We start from the raw sequence: 20,277 nt of genomic DNA on the forward strand, positions 1-20,277 counted from the left end.
TTTCGATGGTTAATAATTTAGAAGTTGTACAACACCTATTGCAAGACTTTCTAAAAATGCAAGTTTAAATGGGATGCCTGATGTTTGTTTTACGTTGGCTCGCATTCAGCAATTGCCAATTTAAGGGTAAAATTGTAATTCCAAATGTAGAAAAAGTCACTGTAGTAGAGCAAGAGGTAAATGTTAAGAACTTTAGTTTTAATTGGAGATTGTGTATAGCCATATTTGTCGGATTTATCTGGTGTACACTTGTAGAGGATTATAAAACACCGTGCAGGTTTTAAATTTTTCAGTTGGAGGTAAATCTACATTTTTCGATACTTCCTCTGCAAATACAAATCCGTCATTACAACAATGAAAGCTGGCTTTTTGGGGAAATATAAATACAAGTTTCAGAAACCATTGGACTTCTGTCACCTTTATGCAAAGTGTTCGGTATCTTTATTTTAGATTTGGATTATGGTGGTTTTATAACCCCAGCAACAGTTCTGCAGTGTAGAACAGGTTCTGACATATACACTTTGCTGAAAAGAAAGTTCTAGCTTTAGGTGGGTGTCTGCTGTATTTTTCTTTTTTTTTAATATATTAGGGGATAATTTTTTAAATAGCTTTAACTTGTTTCTTCCAGCGACTGAAATAAAATAGCAGTCTCTGAAAATAAATTGCTCTTAATTCTTAACGTAGCTTATTTAATGGTTCTGTATTTTTTGTATATATAAGGTGTAGGAGTTTTAATTTATATTTAGATATCTTCTTAATGTAACATTAAAATGTTTTTTTAAATTACCCACACATTTACAGAATGACTCCAGACTTCTTCTAGAGTATGAAATAGTGGTGATAAATATAACTGCTGCAAAATAAAATGTTAAGCCTTTTCACAAAAGGCGAGAAAAGTTGGCTAGAGGTAGTGCAAATATGGTGTTCCTTGTGTTGAAGAGCATAGTTTGGGATCTGATTAAAGGTTAAAGAAGCTGAAGGTTTTAAAACTGTATTCTGAAAGGCAAAAAAGATAATCTTTTTTGGGGAGATCAAGTAACTTATGACTTAAAATTCAGAGAAGCTGATGACAGAAGCCATTTTAAAATTACTTTGCTATCACTAGAGGTTTTATTTAATTTTGCATAGCCTTCTAAAGACTTTAATGTGGAAAAAAAAGTACAAGGACTGAGAAGTACTGTGTGATAAATTACTCTTAAGAAAAAAAAAATCTTAAATTGGCTAGATATTTGATCTTTAAGTCATTCAAAATTAAAGCAATGGGAGAAAAAGAGCAGATTGCAGTTATTCATGCAAAAATATAGATCATGCGTGTTGTATGTCAGTCACTCTTCATCTCCAGTGTTTTTCTTCAGCCAAGTATGTACAGCCACCCGTACTTTTATTTTTAGAGTTGAGTTCTAAAGATACAGTTACTGCTATCATAAGTTTTTCCTAACTTAATTACCTAAAGATCAATAAATTTCAAGCATCTGACTTGTTCTGCTTTTCTAAAGCAAAATGCTGAAAATTTCCATACTTTCTTTTTTTAGGTAGAATTCCATGAACAATACCTTATTTCCAGACTGGCTTCCAGAAGAATTGTTCATACCTTATTTCCTTAGGTAAGAGTGGTTATAACTTGTGGTAGTATGTTCATTTCCTTTTTATTTTTTTGATCTTGGGGATTTGCCTTTTTGCTACTGTGCAGATGGGGGGTGGAAATCTCATTTTTAAATTGGAGGGGACACATTTTGTAAATTATCTGGACTTCTTAAAAGCCTTTTTTTGAAGATATGGGTAGACTGTCTTAATGTGATGTTTATGCTGCTACTTCTGTATAAATTTTAGTTTACTAAGGCTATTTAATAAGTGGATTGTTATTTTTTTATGTATGTACATTGTATTTGATGGGAAATGACAGTATTTTCATATGAACCCAGAAGTTCTGTAGGTCTCATTTCACCAGTGAAAACATGCATCGAACTTTAAAAATTGTTTGGTTTTTGTACTTAATGCATTTGTAGCATTAACGCTTGGGAATATTGTAGAATTAGTGTATGACAGTAATAACCCTAAACTTCAGGTATTTATACAGAAGGAGATTTTTGGGGCCTATTTCTTGTTTTTGGAGACCTGAATGCTAATGCTTGGCAAGGATAGAATATTATGTTTTGGTACTGTAGGTAAAATTTTTATTAATCATAAGACACCTTACGTGTTCTGGAAAAGTTTATATTGGTTGAGAACATTAGAACTGTAGGTAAAATTTGTATGTACCTTTGTTTTCAGACAAACCTGGTGTTTTTGTTTCTTTTTTTTTTTTTTCTTAAAGGCTGTTACTGGATATTGTTCTTGCTTCCAAAGATTCAGATGGCTGGTTGGGTAAAAGACCTTGAGCCAAATTCCGTACTGTGCATACCAGGTATGTTATACTGTGTTGTGTTTTTGGGTTTTTTTTGTGTTTTTTTTATTATCCTGGAAGTAATTTTTTTTTTTTAATTAGCAAAATAAACATTGAACATTTAAGCTACAGTGTTTTGCCTTGTTGAATTTTCTTTCAAGTTTTAGTGCATTTGAAAACTGTTAGTGTGTACTAAACACAGTAATGTTAATGTCTCCTTATACATCTTCTAAGATTTTTATGGTTACTGATAAATAAGACTTTTTTTAAGAATCTGAAATGACCATGTCAACACATTGTAAAATAAAGCTGTGGTTATGAGGATTGCCATCTCTGCTGTGGACATTCAGTCTAATCAAACTTTAGAAATGCTTTTCCTTCAGTTCGAGGTATTTGTTCATTAGCAAGTGACACTTATAAGCTTTTCTTTTCCAATAAAGTGTTTTTATACAATAAACTTAGAAATTCTCTTTTCACTGTAAATTTTGCTCTAAAAGCCTAAACCTGCACCCAGTCGTTATGAAGTATCTTGCTGTCCTTCTTGCAGTATAAACAAATCAGCTTTCTAATGTTTGATTATTTTTTTTTTTTCCTACATTTTAAGGCTCTGCATTTAGAGACAGAGTAACACGTTACATTTGAGTCATGATTTCACCACCGTGTAATTAAAAGTTGGGGATCTTGTTTGCCTGTCTTAACTGGTTCCTTTTCACAGCTTACCATGCTAATGTACTTCAATACGTATTCAGGACCTCAAAGCATAAGGCGTCTTCGTGAAGACATGTATATCAGGATTCTCAAAAATACTCTTGATAATTTGCTTTTAAAAATTACATAGTTTATCACAATTACTTAAGAATACAGATCTTAGGAACCCCTACCTGAGTGCAGCTGTTCTGTTTGGCTTGGATGAAGGTTTCAGCCTGTTCATATAAGAGAAGTCATATACCAATATTGCATAAGCTTCTTAAAAATGTCTCTTTAGGTTGTAATAAACCTTTATGTGCAGCAAGTCGCTGCTAACATGCCAGACAGAATTCAGCTAGTGTTTATAGATAATAGACATGTACCATACACCATGGCTGTCCTGCAACAAAACACGGCTAGCGAACAAGGCTGTTAGGTATGTGCTAGAACTTTGTTGTGTAACTGTCTGATGTGAAGTTTGGGAATTAGAAGTTTGTGTTAGGAATGATCTGGTACCTTGAGAAGAACAGCAGAACATATTTGAAATCCCACGTGAATTTTCAGTCACCAGATACTGCACAGTTACGATAAAGGCAAGACTAGCCCGATTCACATAAAAGTCTGGTAGTAATGATGGGACTTAACTTGTCAAACTCAAGACTTATATTCCTAAAGTTAAATCCTTAAATGTCTAAAGCTGCAACTTTTAATTGACCTGCTCTTAAAAAAAAGAATTACAGTGCTCAAAAGCAGAGTCATCTTGACTGACCTGAGCATTTTATGATGAATACAAAATTGAACACTTTGATCTTAATGGTCCTACATATTTCCTATATTGTTGTGATGCTGTTTGTGCTGAATAGATATTATAGTAAAAACAGTTCTAAATGTCTGTTGTTACTTTCGTGAGCTCTTTCTGGCTGTCTTTTCTTGTAAGAACAACATGTTTTCATCTAGTAAATGGCAGCTTCGTCTTTAGGTTGGGTAGATCTCGGTAGGCTAGATGCACGCTACCGGGGACTTGAGGAAAGTTTTAAGTTTGTGACCACCCTGCAGCATACTAAGAAGGATTGACGAGGTCAGAAGAATGCTCTCTGGTCGAGTCTTAATAACTCTTTCAGTAGAGAAAGCTTTTCCTTTGTGGTGATACAAAGCCATATTAAGTATTCTCATAGAATTCATTTGTACCATTGACAGCTTATATGGAAAAACATTGGTGTGGTGATATATATCATCTTTGCCAAAATACTTTCTCAGTTTATCCTGGGAAAGAATCTGATGTCAGGTAAATAGCGTCTGACCTCACCTCATGCTGTAAAAGGAGATGCGCTTTCCTGGTTCTTAGCAGGGCCAATCTTTTGGTGAAGGAGTCATGGACCTATGATGCAAGGCATCTTTTATGTGGCGTAGGCCATACTGTACTTAAGACATCTCATTCTATAATTTGAAAATAAATATAAGCCATGTCTATAAGACTACCTAAAAACAAGTAAATCCATATTTATTTTTAAATAGGGGATGTTTTTTTTAATCACATAGGGGCTACAGCAATTACTGTGAGTAGTCTGATTAAAAGATTTTTTTAGTTTGACATTATTAAATAAATTGAATGTTAAATAGGAAATACAGGTGTTAATATGAAAGGCTAATTTTTTTCAGCTGAAACTTGTATTTACTAGCTTTGTAGTTCGTGGCTCTTGGCATAAACCTTCAGTTTTTGTGATGCATTTTATAGTTTGGGAGTGAATGTGTTTTGGATATTAAAATTTGAAAACTCAAAATACAGTGGTATATTTTATAATAGTGGAAAAATGATCGCTTGTGTGATCATATAAATGAAATGTAATATGTTATTAACATCTTGGTGCCATTTTTGTAAAAACTCAGTTTGGTTCATTCGTTCACGTCAGAGTAGAGAAGTCTTACTACTATGAAGGGATACCACCCTGACAAATATTAGATTCCTTTTGCAAAATTTTGCTGAGGTCAGAATAATGCGCTCTGATCAAGTCTTAGTAACTTTTTCAGTAGAGGAAGCTGTTCCTCCGTGGTGATATAAAGCCATATTAAGTATCCTCATTCAAGTTTCTGTGGAATTACCATAACTGGATGCTAACTCTAGAATTAAAGAAAAGAGGAACCAACTTGAATGCAGATGATGTATGTTTAGCTGTGCTGTAAATTATTAAAAATGGCTGAGAGCTGTGAGTTGAAAATCTTTCAATCATTAACTTTACCTGGTCTTTATATATTAAATTGTAATTTCTAAGTGGTGTTTTCTTGAGCGAAATGGGACAGGAGATTTAACGGGCATAAGTAAGCCTCTTTGCCTAGTTCATGTCTTTGCTTTGCATGACTGATAAGATGCCTCGTGGATGATCAAAGTTCAGCAACCATGTTGTGTTTCTTCCACAAAGTGCCCATCCACCATTTTAGAAGTACTTCAGTTTTGTGCTTCCATTTAATAGCAGCTGTTGGATCACATTTTGAAAGCATGTTTTAAACGTCTATATTTCATGTTCATTTGGATGTTCTGCATGTTTGTGCTAGTTTACTACTATAATTTTTTATCATTTCCCCTGTCTAAAGGGATCTTTTTCCATATTAATAATTTAAAGTAAATTATATCAGTAAAGAAATTACAGTTCTGTTCATCACAGCTCTCCTTTCTACACATTTAGCTATCAGTTTGAAGAGGAGAATTTAGAAGATTCTAGAAAATTATGCATACTATATCACTGATAGGTTCATTAATTTTTACGTATTTGATGCTATATTCCAATATAAGTAGATTCTGAGAGATCACAAGAGAAGCAGCTTGCTTGTATGTGTTAGGTGGATAACTTGTATGGCTCATGATAGTGGATGACTTCATGCAGTTGAAATTTACAGTAAAAGAAGAGGGGTTCAAAGTTGTTCTAGAGTTTTAGGTCTTATTTTAATCTTACTAATTCTGCTTAAGGTGATTTTGATGAAATGTTTATTGATGTGGATTGCCAATGAGCATTTCCAAATTTGGGCCTTGTCCATATATGGATAACTTGTTCCATATTAGCGTGTTAAATAATTCCACTGCATCTGGCTGATACCACCTCTTTGTAAAATGAGTATTTTAATTATTTTTATGTGAAGGACAGATCAGTTAATTTCAGCATACTTCCACTTGATGCCCAATTGATCTTTTTCAAAAATTTCAAAACAGGTTTTTTTTGTTGTTGTTGCTTTATTTCTCAAGGGATTTGCGTACAGGAATGGGTCTGAATTTCTTGGGTGGTTTGCACAGGTTCTTTGATAACAGGTTGCCTAGTGATACTTCATTTTTTTTTTTTTTTTTTTTATAAAAATGTCTTTTGTACCATATGCTATGATCTGCTGGGAATGTTTGGGGTTTTTTTTTTGGTTGGTTGTTTTTTTGTTTTGTTTTGTTTTTGTTTTGGTTTTTTTTTTTTTTTTTCTTCATTTGAGGATAGGGCTTTTGTAATAGGCTAGTGCTCTGGTCTTTATTTTTTAATTTTCTTTTAATTCAAGTGTTTAATATATCATTTTCCCTACAGATGTGTTGAGGAATTGATTTGCTCACTGTAAGCAAAATAACTGCTCTTGGTTGAAGCACTGGTAAGTTGTTATTCCTAATAACATTTACTTTTTAGCTTTAAGGAAAAAAAAAAACCAACAAACCAGATGAGCACACATGGCTATAATGTTTAACTTGCTAAAGTTTTTGGCTGAATATATCCTGAAGTTCCTTAAAGTTTGTCTGTGTGCACGTGTGTGTTTCTAGAAGGCTCAGTTAGAAGGACCACAGGAGCAGTCTTGCTGGGCTCTTAGGAAATAAAGCTATGCTTGGATAGTACTCTCGACCTGTCTCACTGGAAAACAGCTTTCGTACCTAACTGTAGTTCTTTGGTCTTCTGCTTCTGTGATTTGACTCCATATTTTGTTGAGAAGTATTAAATCATAGATTTGCTTGTTCAGAAGGGTTTGGTACACAAATGTCTGTCTCTGCAGAGAAGTACTACACACAATTTGGATAACAAATGGTGTGGAAAGTATCGTAGCAGGAAGAACTTGTCTTACAAGCATCTCATGTTGTCCTTTTATGCTTCAGTGAGGATTTTTGAGCAGATAGTAACTGTCTTCTGTTCGATGATTGTTCTGTTTCTGTTCTTCATTCATAAAGCTTCAGCTTTGCAGAAAATGGTATGTAATGCTGAGACAGTTTCCTATATTAAACTGCTAGCTGATAGACTTCATTTAGGAATCATTCCTCATATAGTCAAAATGCAAAATTGGCAGGCTTGAGTAGAAAAACTCATTCAGTTCTATGCTGGATGAATATGGGGCTAAGATTTTCTCCAGTTCCCTTTAGTAAAAGGAATTTGGTCTTGATGACCTTTTGCTGTCTCTGGCACGTTCTGTGACTCTCTTGGGAGTTGTCTCTGGAAAGACCCAAGTCCTTTTGTCTTCCTGTCTGCTTAAAATTCAGGCTTCTTGATTCTACGTTTTTAATTAGGGCATCCATTGCATTTTGTGTACATGAATTAACTTTTTTTTTTTAGTGGGAAGCTCTATGCCTGTAGAACTATGCTTCAGAATATATGCTTTTCTTTTTAAAAGAGACAGTTTCTTGGAGACAGTTCTTTCAGTATGACATGCTACCTGATTGAGTAATGCCTTCCTTAGGCTGCAGACAGCTTGAGAAAATGTCGTTCTCTCGTTTCAGTGAATAGATGATAGTGATTTTTAACTGTCCAATGGCTATGTGTGTTAGCAGAGACCTTCAGCAACCATGCTTGCCTTGTATAAACTGCCATCTATGCTGCCTCAGGTGCTCGAGAAGCAGCTGCTCCCAGTTTGTACTCCACAGTCCCATGCTTACTTCTCATCTACTCACATGATCTGGAGACTAATGTAGAGCTCTTTTGAAAGGAAGAGGGAGGGAGTACGTGGGGGTAAGGTGCAAACCTCACTAGGCCATGTTATCGTGGCCTTGTGCTGCTTGTTGGTACGTTTCATTTTGAACCAATTTTATCACTGAGTTTTCAGTCCTGAAGCAAAACAGTAGAATTCATGAACTTTGAGGAATTCATTTACATGTGCTCAGTTTTGATGATCTTTGATTAATGTTTCATCTCTTCTGCTGCTGTGTTCTGTAAGTTTTATTACTTTGTTCTTTCAGAAGTCTTAAGCTATTTTTCATATTGCAGGTATGTGTAGAACAGCAGATTTCCTGCTATGGTAGAAGTAAATGTTACTGCTTCGAACTATTCCTCAAAACTCTTCCTGTGCTGTCCACTGCTGCCTTTTTTCCCCAATCACCTGCTATAATATCTAAACATGTGACTCATGTTCCCTTTTTATATTAATCTTCATCTGTTTCCTACATCTTCCTATGCTTATTTTTTCTGTTTTCTCTCATTGGATTGTAAATTAGCTGTCATCAGATCTGGTTTCTTGAGCAGGAATTTAGCTTTTCAGTTACACACAGAGTAATTCTTCCATCCTTTTCTGTTTGATAATCCTTACCTAAAGGAAGGGGTAAATGTGAAACTCTTAATTGACTTAGAAACAGTTGTCTTCAAAAAGAGTTGCTTCAAAATACATTTATAAAAGCATCCAAAAGTATGGATCTTGAAAGATCTAGTATTACCCTCTCTGGTTGACATAGATAATGTTTAGTTGCAGCGCTGATTTTAATTTTTTTTTTTAATAGAAAGGGGAAAATACTTGAAAACACCAGGAGCTTTACTGAAGTTGGCATACTTTGCTAAATGCAATGAAATTTATTATTTAAAAATAATACCCACAAAAGAGCGCATCTGTGAATAAAGTCACATCTTACCCGAAATTAATCTCTAAATCTGATAAACCTGGCAAACAGTCTTTCTTAGCTAAAAATACCTGATCCTACACGAGTTGTGCTTTTACTGCTGTGCTTACTGAACATCTAGTAGTGGTAAAAGCAGACTTAGGACTGTCCAGAGTACTTAGTTACTTTTAAAGATTGGACAGAACGTCATTATGGACTTTAGATGTCGATAAAGGGCACGTCTGCTTTTTCTTTGAGTGTAAAAGTTACCAGAGATGTGTCTTTGAAAATAAAATCTTGCTTTAATGAACTTTGAAGTGTAGAACTTCAGGTTTGGTTTGCTTGGAACCTCATTCTGTCCATTCAGCTCCCTCTGTTGGAGTGAATTCCCTTTACTAGCAGTATGTCACCTTGGTTTTTAAGTTTAAGCTCCAGTGTGAGAGATTTCACTCTGGAAAACTTTGTAAATGTGCTGGTGTCTTACGCACCTCTGGTGATGCCTGGGTGTTTTACATGTTATTGGCCTTCAGTCTTATATGTAAGAAATGCAAGGTTTCAATAGACGTGAAATTGCTGAGGCCATGGTTTTGGCCATAAGAAACATCTTTTTATTGCTGTGTTCTCTTAATAGGTAGGGCAACAAATAAGGAATTACAAAAAAACGAAGAGAAAAACTTTGTAAACTCGTATGTTTCAAAACTGTTGCCTTAAACCTTTAGGCATGGTTGTGAATGGTTTTTGTCTGTTGATACAGAGTGTCAATATGTTACCAGTGATTTCAAGGAAACTTTGAAAGTTTGAAACTTTGAAAGCATGACTACCCAGGTCCCTTATTCATCATTACCAAAATGCTGTGTTTGGAAACAAATGCAGTAAATAATAGATAATAAAGCTTGAAATATGGGATAGTTCCTATCTGATGTTACAGAAGGAATGAAATATTCATGTCATCTAGCAAAAAACCTGGGCTATTCGATGGCTACCTTAAGTGTAGGATCACTGCATATGTCTTGGTGGTGGTGGAGTATATTTTTGCAACATTATTGAAACTTCTCAGTAAAATGTGCCTTAATTCATAAGTAAACAAATGCTGTGAAATCTTTTAAAGCAAATGTAGATTTCACGTGAAAAAGTGTACAGATTGCTATTAATATTTTGGCCATTACTGTGGTATCTTTTTGATGTATGAATAACTTTTAGAACAAGGGCTCTTGTAGCACGTTCTTAATTACAATATATCATCAGTTCCGTTTACTGCTAATTATTTTACAAGGTCAAGAGAAGAGTTTAAAATGAATGTGGCGGGTTACTTGCAAAGTTTTTGGTACAACCAAATGTAGGTGAACCTCGTAGGGAAACTTGCCCTTAAATTGCTTTTGGCAGATCTCGTTAGTGTCTAAGGCAGAAGGCTAACCCAACTGAAAAGGGCCTTTCAAGGTTGACTAATATGTTACTAAATGACATTTTTGAGAGGTGGGGAAAGCTGATGCCAGTAATTAAATTTCCTCGTGCTAAGCTTCTTACAATAACTATAAAAATTATATTAATGGTCTTATTTATGAGGGTTCCACTGTGCTCATGTTAGTACTTCTGAATACGTGATTGTGACAATAATGGGCAACTTTCTGGTGGTTTATTTTTCATGTTTTGGTACCTCAGTCAAGGCATTAGCATTAAAAATTATTCAAAGTTTTAATTTACCTTCAAATGCCTAAATGGGTTTGAAATTGGACTAGTATATCACCAAGAACTAAAAAGAGCCCCAAACCCAAGACAACCCCCAAAAACTGTTTATTCAGTTTTGGGGGGGGGGGGGGGGGGGGAAGGGGAGGAAATATTTCAAAATATTTAATTCCTGTCTTAACTGAGGATGAGTTGAATGCTTGAAACAAAGAATTTCTGAAAACTTGAATGTTCAGTTTCTGGTTCTGAAAATGTGAAGATCCTGTGGTTGAATACTATTACAACTATGCATGTTGCACAATGCAAAGCAAAGTGAATTACCAGATCCTGCATTCCACTTCTATGTGCTGTACTTCTTTTCCATTGTATTTAAAACAAGGAAGTCTATAGAGGAATATAAAAGAGGACATATGGGCAGTTATGAAAGTCAGACTGAGGCTTGTTGCACTGGTTCCATTGCTGTTTGCTTTGCTGTAACTGGTTATTTTGAAATGAGAATGGGGAAATGGGAGTGGTGAGGCAGAGACCACTAGATGGCTCCACCGATTGTTGCTGTACTGTGGGTAATTTCTGCATCACTTCTTGTAAGAATCTGCCCAGGATTATCAGGGGAACAACATAGTGGTGGACTTGGCTTTCAGACTAAAATGAGGTTAAAGCTCTGCACGTTCAAAAGAATAAATTGACGTTGGAGTGCAGATACTCAATCATGAAGACATTTTAAACCCTTTTTTTCTATGTCAGTCTCTTCTACAGTTAGCATTGGTTTTAAAATGATGCTCTTAACACTTAGTAACTTCCTGTACTTAATTTTTTGCACGTTAGGAGGAGTAGTAGTATTTTTTTTTTTTTTTTTTTTTAGTATATGAGCTTATTTTTCTTGGAAGAAAATGTTCAGATGGGGACATTTGGTTTGTATTTATCCATGTGGAAGTCATTTGATCAGTTTGGTTTGTCACTCACCTGTGGGCTTGGTTGCTGTTACATGAAGAGTAAAGTTGGAATATGGATCAGGAGTAGTATGGCGGCCTTGCTAAAGGCAACTAGTGTAACTTGTTATGATTTTCATCTGCCTTCTGACACATCCTTTCCCACCAGTCACTAAACCAGTCATTGTCATTCCGTTTGTTTATAAGTGTGTGTTTGCTGTTGCACTGTATGTCTTTCATGAGCTGGAAAACTGGGTTAAGATGGTGGAATGTCTTGTCTCCAGTCACCATCTGTATATAGGAAACCAGTTTTCATGCCTATTACATTGGTTTGGATGGATCTATGTCTTTGAAGAAAGGAACATGGACAGTAGTTAAAAAATGTGGCTTATTATAATAAACTTGGTTTTCCACTAAGCAGTATCAGCTTTAGTAGATGGGTCAGTCCAATAAAGATGGTTGCCAGAGCAATTATCTCAGATTTCCCACTTGATTTCTCTGGTGTTTTAACACTATAGAGAAATTTCAAATGGAACTACGGAGCCTGAAAGGGTTCTTGAACTTCTAATTGTTCCTCCCCTACTTCTTTATAGTTTTGGTTAAAGTTTATGTTTTTGACTCTTGAACTGATGATGATTTGACATTGTTTGTTGATGATAAAAGTAGATGTTCCGGAATGTGTAATGTGGAATGAAGCATCAGTTATATGTTTAAACTATCTTCAAGATACAGTAGTTGAATGTCTTAGTTTAAAGATATGACCTGTATTCCAACAGCATTTTTCTTTTAATTTTCCATAAAGAATCCAATCAGATGAAGAGTGTCAAAAGGAGTCTACGAATGAGACACCAAGATGGCAGTTCCACTGTTGATTGAGAGGTTGAGGAAGTGGACTAATGCATGAGTGCTGTGATATGTCTGTCCAAGAAAAGGATGTTAAAACGTGGACTCTCGTGTTATTAAACCAGAGAAGATCTGGGTTGTGACCATCCTATCAAAATGGACTTTGCACTTGAATTAATCAGGGGACTGTATCAGTGACTATCCAATGATGGATCTGTTTGAGGACTGGGTGGCAAAATTTTACTCTTGGGTTGTGTATGCATAACAGGCAAATTCATTTGCTAAGAGATCTGTTGCTACCCCTTTGGAGAAAATGTAATGTTTTTTTAAGTGACTTAATAAAAGGTTTTGGTTTCTTTCACACTTTGTGTTTGTCCTTTCTGGCTGAATATTTTTTATTATTATTATTGTGTTGATGTTGAAGTGGGTTACGTTTTTGGTTGCTATTAAAGTGAGAAATACTTTAGCTGCTAAGCACTAAAGGCAAGGTAAAATTTTGCACTATACTTGATTTAAAATGTGGTTTTCATTTGCAAATGATTTTCACTTTGCCATGACTTCCAATGCATTTTTATTCGCTGGTTTGTTCATTCAGGTGCTTAATGTTAGAGGTTTTTCAGTACTTGGCCTATTGTCAGGGTACTTCTGCTGAACTTTCTGAAGTTATTTTAAGATGGAATTGATACCAATTGAAGGCTGGGCAAATATGACAATAAAGGAGTACTTGAATGTTTTGTATAACTTTTTTAGGTATGCTTCTTCGGTTGTGTATGGGTACAGAAACTTTTCAAGGTGTTTCCTGGACATCATACTTCCTCAACAGTCTATTCTGTCTTAAAATTGTTCTGTACAAGTGTCCAATCTGCTTCACTGCTATTTAATGGAGGCTTAGCTGCATGATACTGTACCATGTATTTGATGAGAAAAAATGGTTATTTTTGATATTGCTACAGATGACATATTAACCTTTACAAATGAATTTTAAAATGATTCTAATGTTCAAAAAACGATTTCCTTTCAAGTTTCTTGTGGATCAAATGGTTAAACTGTGGCCACCTTCCTATGTATGTTTCACCTGAAATCCATAGTTGTCTTTGGTTTATGCTGGAGGGCCAAGATGACAAACCTGGCCCTGAGATAACCTGGGTGTTTTCTTTTAAAAACAAACAAAATACAAACAAAACCAAACAAACCCCCATTGTGTGTGTTTAACCATTTGGCTTGCTCAGGCTTCTTTGTGAATATCCATTTTTACCATGGTGAATTGTTCATACCCATTCAATCCAGCTGTTTTGATGATACACCAGTTTGCTTGCTGAGGTTTGGTTTTGTCATGTGTTATGTGGTGGAGTTGGATACTGGGACCAACCTAAAGGGATCCCTGTTCACATGAGTGGATTTCCTTAGCGTTGCCCAAAATTGCTTGGAATGGTCTTGTTTTTCAGTTGTTGTAGTTCAGGTGCAAGGGGTCTTCTGTAAATAATCGGTAAACTGAAATTCTTTAAAAGGGACCGTAGGAACAGAGCGTACCTACTCAAACCTCTTGATGTGAAAAGATGATAGGTTGTTGGAGGATGTGAGTGGCAAGCATGTGGAGGAGTTGACAGGACTATCTTGGTTCTACTGGTAGAAGCTGGTGTTTTCAGGCTGTTGGGATGCTGTGCCATGGATGTCCCCATAGAAGCCCAAACTAGCCCGGTACCCCCTTCCCCCCCAGCAGTCCCCCAGTCTGATTTCACTGTCTTGTTGTGATGCTTACGAATGTGCAAGGTGTCCTTGCATTTTAAGGAGTCTGTTGCTTGTGGGAAGACAACTGGTAGTCGGAATACAAGCGGTTAGGGGATGCTTGGATCTTCTCCATCTCCTCTGGGATGCATCCTCTCGATACTATGGTGTTGTGTTTGAGATGTGGCTTGATTTCCAGTTCTACAGCTCGGCTATTATACAGCTTTAAATTCATTTGTTGCGTTAAAATATGTTAACAAACATTAATGGGTTAAAAATGTGCATTCGAAATAAGCCTTTTAATGGTGTCAGACTTATTTTACAGTAGTACCTTCGCCTAACTGATGAAAATTGTGTAGCTGTTGGATTTTTGTTGTTGGGGAAAACCACTAGGGAGGCGCTGTCGAGCTGGAGGGGGCTGTTGGCAATGCGGGGCTCTCCTGGGAGCGCCTGCCGCTCTTGTCCCAAGCTTTAAGTGGAAGTGTTGGGTGGCGAACGGAGGACCTATTGTCTGGGGATACTGCCACTGAATTGCAAAAAAGCTACCCCTTGGGTGGGGTGAGCCCCAAGGTGGGTTGTTGCTGGCTGCATGGCTGTTAGCTCCACTTCCATTCTTTCAAAATGGCTTGTAACAGCAGCACTTCCTGTCCAGGGAGGAAGTAATTTTAGCCCAGGCACTGAAATATTTAGCAAATCTTTAAAACAAAAGGCACAAATTCCATTTCTTTCTGGTTTCAAAAGGGTGTCTGAGCCACATGGGGTTAAGGTGCCCCTTCAGCTGGGGTAGTTGGAAGAAGCCAGGGCTGTGGGGGTAGCAGGCACCCTTTAGGTGGAGGCTATCTCTTTTTTTGGTAGAAATGAAGGGGTGGGTCTATGGTACATCACCTGAGTTGTGGGGTAAATGTAGAGAGTGTCAATCAAAGGCAGAGCTCAGAGCTGGGAAGGAGCTCTAGATGGCGGCTGTGCCTTAGAGAGAGCGCGCTCAGCTCCGTGCCTTCCCCAACACTTTACGCAACTTTCCCTAACTTTCGGGCAGCCTCAGGGGGCCCCCACAGCCCCTTGCCTCTCCTAGGCACTAATCGGGGGCCGAGCGGACCTTTTTCGGGCAGAAAAGCAGCTTTTGAGGGCTCCCTTTTCGTGCCTTGCTGGAAAGAAGAAGCCGTGGAGAGAGCCCAGGTCGTTGTTTTTCCAGCTTAGAAGCCATGGCGTACCTCCATTTTTGTGCGCTCTCCTAATGAGCTTTTTCCCCCGGACATTTTTGTACTAATTATCGCTTCTTTTGCTTTATCGGCAGCATATTTTTGGGATTAGAATATATATTTTTTTTCATTCTCTGAAATTCGTCTTTTATCATTATAACTCAAAATATTTTGGATCTAATGTTTTTCCACTACACGAAACTAATATCGACTTGGTCCTGGCGACGGTGCATGGATCAGGTAGGTGAGCAATTAATAATAATAATTTTTAGATTTCTGCCGTTTTGAGTACTTTGATTTTCGACCGATTTGAGCTGTATTGGGATGACGCAATAAGATACAGAGATTATTTGCATCCAGTGTTACTTTGGGAAAGTTTGCAGGATGCTCCTCTGCTGTGTTTATTCTCGGATTTTTCTTCTAAAAATGATTATTTGTATTAAATCTCCGTTTTGCCGTGTTGATCAGTGTTGTGTATTGTTATAACAATATCATTGCAGCGTCAGGACTTTGTTCCTGATAATGAAAGCTAGTGAAACGAACTGGGACCTTACCTTTCTTTCAACTTTTGACAGTAAATACCTGGGCACAGGACTTCAAAGCAAACAGACACCCCTGACCCCCTCTTAATATTTAAGAATAAAAAGATGATGAGAAATAAGGACAAAAGCCAAGGAGAGGAGGGTTCAGTCCACAGCAATGCATCGAGGTATGATCTATCAACTTTCTTTTTTTTTTTTTTTTGTAAAACCTGTGAATACCCTGTTTACTTTGACAGCCTTGGGTTACTGTCAGTGCTTAATACAAAACATTTTACTGATTTTGCTTCCTTTTTAAGGAATGACCTTGAGATTGTTAGCATGCCACACCCTAATTTTTTTTTGGTAGCAATTTCTGAAAGTTGTGTTGTGACTTAAGGGCCCATGTCATAGTCAAAAGGTACTGTACCTTTATTCAGGGGAGCCCTTTCCTCTGTATTATGTTTTTCCAGCTTTTGAATTTCAGTTTTTAGGTTTTTTGTGCTGTGAAAAATGACCTTGTCGGTTTAGCCATTGCTGCATTGCACCATTTTACATACAAGGCAAATTTTTCTTTGAAGAATCTCAGAAGTCTAAACTTTAACTGAGGGCCATACAGAAGCCTGGTGTAGTAGTAAATTATAGTAAATAGACACAAGAAAAAGTTACATGAATGAAAAAAAGCTCATTTTAAAATATAAACTGGAAAATGCCTGTTTGTCTGATACCCCTTACTTCAAATTTTATTTGAGCTTGTAGAACTTTGATACTGTTTAGGTATTTTAGAATATTTTTATACAATTTAACCAGACTTTCTCCTGCTGGTGAGAGCATTTCATATCATAAAATATACACTGGGACTGTTAACAAGAGGCTCCAAATGCTTTGCTTGTTTGTTTAATGTGTTTTTGCTCGGAGTGTTTTTATTTACTTTTGTTGAGTAATGAGATTATTTACAGATTTTTATAAACTTAACCTTGATGTGGGAAAAGTATGAAACACTGGAAATGTTTTGTTTGCTAGGAATGCAGAAGTATAACTACTGAATTGCTCATTTTGTATTTAAAGGGTCGGCTTTTTTGAAAATTGGAAATTAAACTATATGCATTTTTGTTTTCTAGTTTGTAAATACACTTGAGTTTTGCATTTTGTTAATTTTAATTGAATCATGGCCTGTTTATTTTTTCTGGTGTTGTCTTCAGTAATTTTTAACCAACATTAATAAAAAAGAATTCTGAACTGTCTGTTGTATCACATGTGCTCTATGTGATGTTTGCAGGTGTTTGAATAGTATTCTTGATGTCCAGTATTTAACCTTCCTTAAACACACAAACTTGAAATACTGTGGGAATATATATTATCAAATTACTGTAACCTTCTAGCATAAACTTGGATGGTATTCTGGATGTATTACAATTGCAGTCAAATTTTAAATCCTAAAAATGGATATGGGTAAGTTTGTTTAATTTGAAATTATTATTAACTAAATTAGCCTCAGGGACTGTTGAAGCATTACATGCAGCACCTACATTATTTTATAATAATGCAGTTTAAAAACACATCAGACTTTCAAACTGTGCTGTCTTTATATTACTGTAAATATTGCACACAAAATATTGCTTAAAAAGTGGATTTTTAAAAAAATTACTTATGATTCAGCTTATTGAAGTCTTTATGCTTTTTCTGAAGTGCAGATTCTCAGCAAGAGCAATAATAGGTATAATTTGTTCAGGAAATCTAAATTAAGGTATTTTATCGGTGTTAGAAATATTATGCTAAATAGGAGATGAAATTGGAGACATCGAGCAGTAGTTCCACAGAAAGACGACCTTTGGGGTTTTTTGTCCTTAGGGGTATTATATTTGCATAGTGTCTCGTGTGCTTTTGGTGTTTTCATTGGGAGGTTATTTATCATAATTGATCGATTTACATGTAACACCTGTTGTGTGAGGTTACCCTTCTCCCCCTTCACAGTTTTTTCTCAAAATAAGCTTGCTGTGGGTAACATCCACTCACCTGAAGTGTGGGAACAATTGAGCACAGGATATTTGTAAGTGAGCCCTGTTGAGCTTATTTCTGAGCTGTGAGTCAGCTGAATGTCGTAAAATGGGCTTTACTTCCTGAGGTTGACTTGAAGTTGTAGGGGAAATGATTTCTAGGAAGTAAAGCCACCACTTTGCTTTACTGTAGCCCAGAAATGCACTGATGTCTGCACTTCACGTGCTGCTGGCCAGCTTTCTGCCCGCTTGTGAGACCAGCTCGGCATCCGTGGAAATACGTGAAGTCCTGTTGCATAAACCCTGGTGGGAGGCCTGGCTGATGGAGACGGGTGGAAAAGGTAGATACGGCCGGTGCCGTTCACCTGGGCCGGAGAAGCAAAAATGCAGAGAAAGGTGTTAAAGCAGAAGAAAATACAATTCCTGTACACCACCTTAGTGTCTTAACTGGGGAGTATATTTGGAATGGACTCCCACCTTTCCAGTTCTGAGAAAGTGCAAAGGCATATGCTGAATAAACAAAAGTACCTGAGAATTGTCCCGAAACAGGTGATTATTCTTGGGAAGGGAAATGGGGTTAACTCTTCACAGTTTGTAAGCTGAGGGGTGTGCTTGTGCTTTTCTAGATGAACAGCAACACCTGTCCTTTGTATATTGACAGCCAATCTTTCCAAACTTGAAGCTGATTGATTTGATGCAACTTTCTCCACCTAAGGTAGAAGTTGGGATGCTGCAGTTGCTCATAACCACCACCTGTGTATCTGGGACTCGCATTAAATAATTGAACAAAATCCTGGTGTGTTTTCTAGCATCTTCTATGCTGCATTTCTGAAAGGCAGGTGGTGTGAGAGGGTACGTCCGTGGTGCAACCCTAATGTGAACTTCAGAGGTGAGAGGCAGGCTGGGGTCCCCCTGAAGCCCAGGAGTGAGTTTTGTAGGGGATAGCAGGTAACACGCGGTGGATACGTTGTTCCTCTAGTTTTCCCGGCCCGCACATGTTGCAGTTGCTCTTGCAGCTCCTAAATGCCCCGCTGTGGGAATGGTTTCTGCTACAGAAGCTGCAGGGCTGAAAAAACCCTTGCATCTGTATCCAGCTCTTGGCTTCTCTAGCACTGAAACATCATTTTTGGGGGGAAAAAAAAGATTGTCGTGGGTTAGATCTCAGCCTTTTTTCTGTTCAGAGAGCTGGAAGTCCGAGGTCTGAAATGGCGTTTTTTTTGCTCAGCGGCCACCTTACAGAGGCAGAGTGCTCTGCAGCGTGTGCTGCAGCCTTCGCAGAGCAGAACACCCTCGTTTTACGTGGCAGCCATTTTATGAAGATGTAGTTACATACGAAAGAGGATTTGGGGGGGGAGGAGGAGGGAAAGGAAGACATAAAACAAAAATCGCCCTCCCTGGCTGCCGATGAAAGCAGAGGGCATCTCTTTCTCGTTTCGGTAGCGGTCGGGAAGCCCCGATTCCCGGTGAAAGGAGAGGGGAAGGCTGCACCGCCTGGCATTTTGGTGCGGGTCCAGTTCAGTCACAAAATGGCTGTTCCTTTGTGCCGCATAGCTGACAGACATACTGCATTGCACTGTGTGTACTCTAAAAACAGCAGGAAGTTGCTGGTGGGGAGTTCAAAGGCCATCTTGTGCTCGCTGGGGACGGGGATTGGCTGCGCTCGCCTGGCAACAGAGCCATGGCTGCGCGCGATGGCTGCGCGCGCCGCGCGGCCTCTCCCACGCCTGCCGCCGCGCGCCGGCCCCGCGCTCCGCTGGGCTCTACTGGGATGTACTGGGAGCGCGGACCGGAGTGCGTGGCTGCCGCCGCCTTCCCTCGCTTCCCCTCATCTGGCGGGCACGGGCTTTTATTTTATTTTATTTTATTTTTTAATAGTGCAGGCTATTTTGAGAAGCAAGTGACTTGAAAAGGAGCAGGGTTATTTGTGGTGTGGCTTTTTTCTTTTTTCTTTTTTTTTTTTTTTTAACTTCAAAAGGAATTGTAGAATATCGTAGTATTCCTGGAACATCTGGCCTTTTTTTATAGCATTATGGCTTTCGGCATCCTTAAATCACTAAAAACTCACTCTTGCTTTCAACATGCATTTTGCAACTCGTTTTCTTCGAGCCGAGTGGAAATGTTAAGCACGTTTATTAAAATGCCTCTAACTATGGGTTTCAACTTTTCATCCAGGCTGACGGGTTATTTTTTAGCTGTTGTGGCCATTGTGTACCTACCGAGTCTTTCAGTTTCATTTGCACTGCTGGATTCTTTAACAAGGATGGGTTCCCCCCCGCCTTTTTAAGCTTTAACCCTTTATGAAACTGTCCGGAGGCTTTTTTGAAAAGGGAAAATGCTTGATCAGTGCAGGACACAAAAGGAATAATGTGTAAGGAATTCCTATGAATAATGATGTAATCTGTGTGCAGCACAAAGGAGACTGTTCTTGTTTTGCTTTGTTACTTCTGTTTCACATTAGAAGGAAATGTCTCATCTAATTACCAGTGCACAATTCTGAGACTTTC

The 20,277-nt window shown here is 37.6% G+C and overlaps 1 protein-coding gene across 5 annotated transcripts in view; it reads left to right on the forward strand.

Annotated features, from left to right (window-relative positions):
• Window positions 1-20,277, forward strand: part of CHD2 (chromodomain helicase DNA binding protein 2) — a 73,565-nt gene that overhangs the window by 1,513 nt on the left and 51,775 nt on the right. For 3 of the 5 annotated variants that reach the window (XM_082321528.1, XM_082321527.1, XM_082321531.1), the window contains exons 2-5: window positions 1,533-1,604; window positions 2,315-2,404; window positions 6,625-6,685; window positions 15,834-15,967. In XM_082321528.1, the coding sequence (XP_082177654.1) occupies window positions 15,906-15,967 (62 nt within the window). In that variant the 5' untranslated portion in view covers window positions 1,533-1,604; window positions 2,315-2,404; window positions 6,625-6,685; window positions 15,834-15,905. Of the gene's footprint in view, window positions 1-1,532; window positions 1,605-2,314; window positions 2,405-6,624; window positions 6,686-14,567; window positions 15,503-15,833; window positions 15,968-20,277 lie in introns of those variants that run through there. The other 2 variants (XM_082321530.1, XM_082321529.1) reach the window with 2 other exon arrangements.

The sequence above is a fragment of the Platalea leucorodia genome (genome assembly GCF_965183815.1).
Source record: "Platalea leucorodia genome assembly, chromosome: 9".
NCBI lineage: Eukaryota > Metazoa > Chordata > Aves > Pelecaniformes > Threskiornithidae > Platalea > Platalea leucorodia.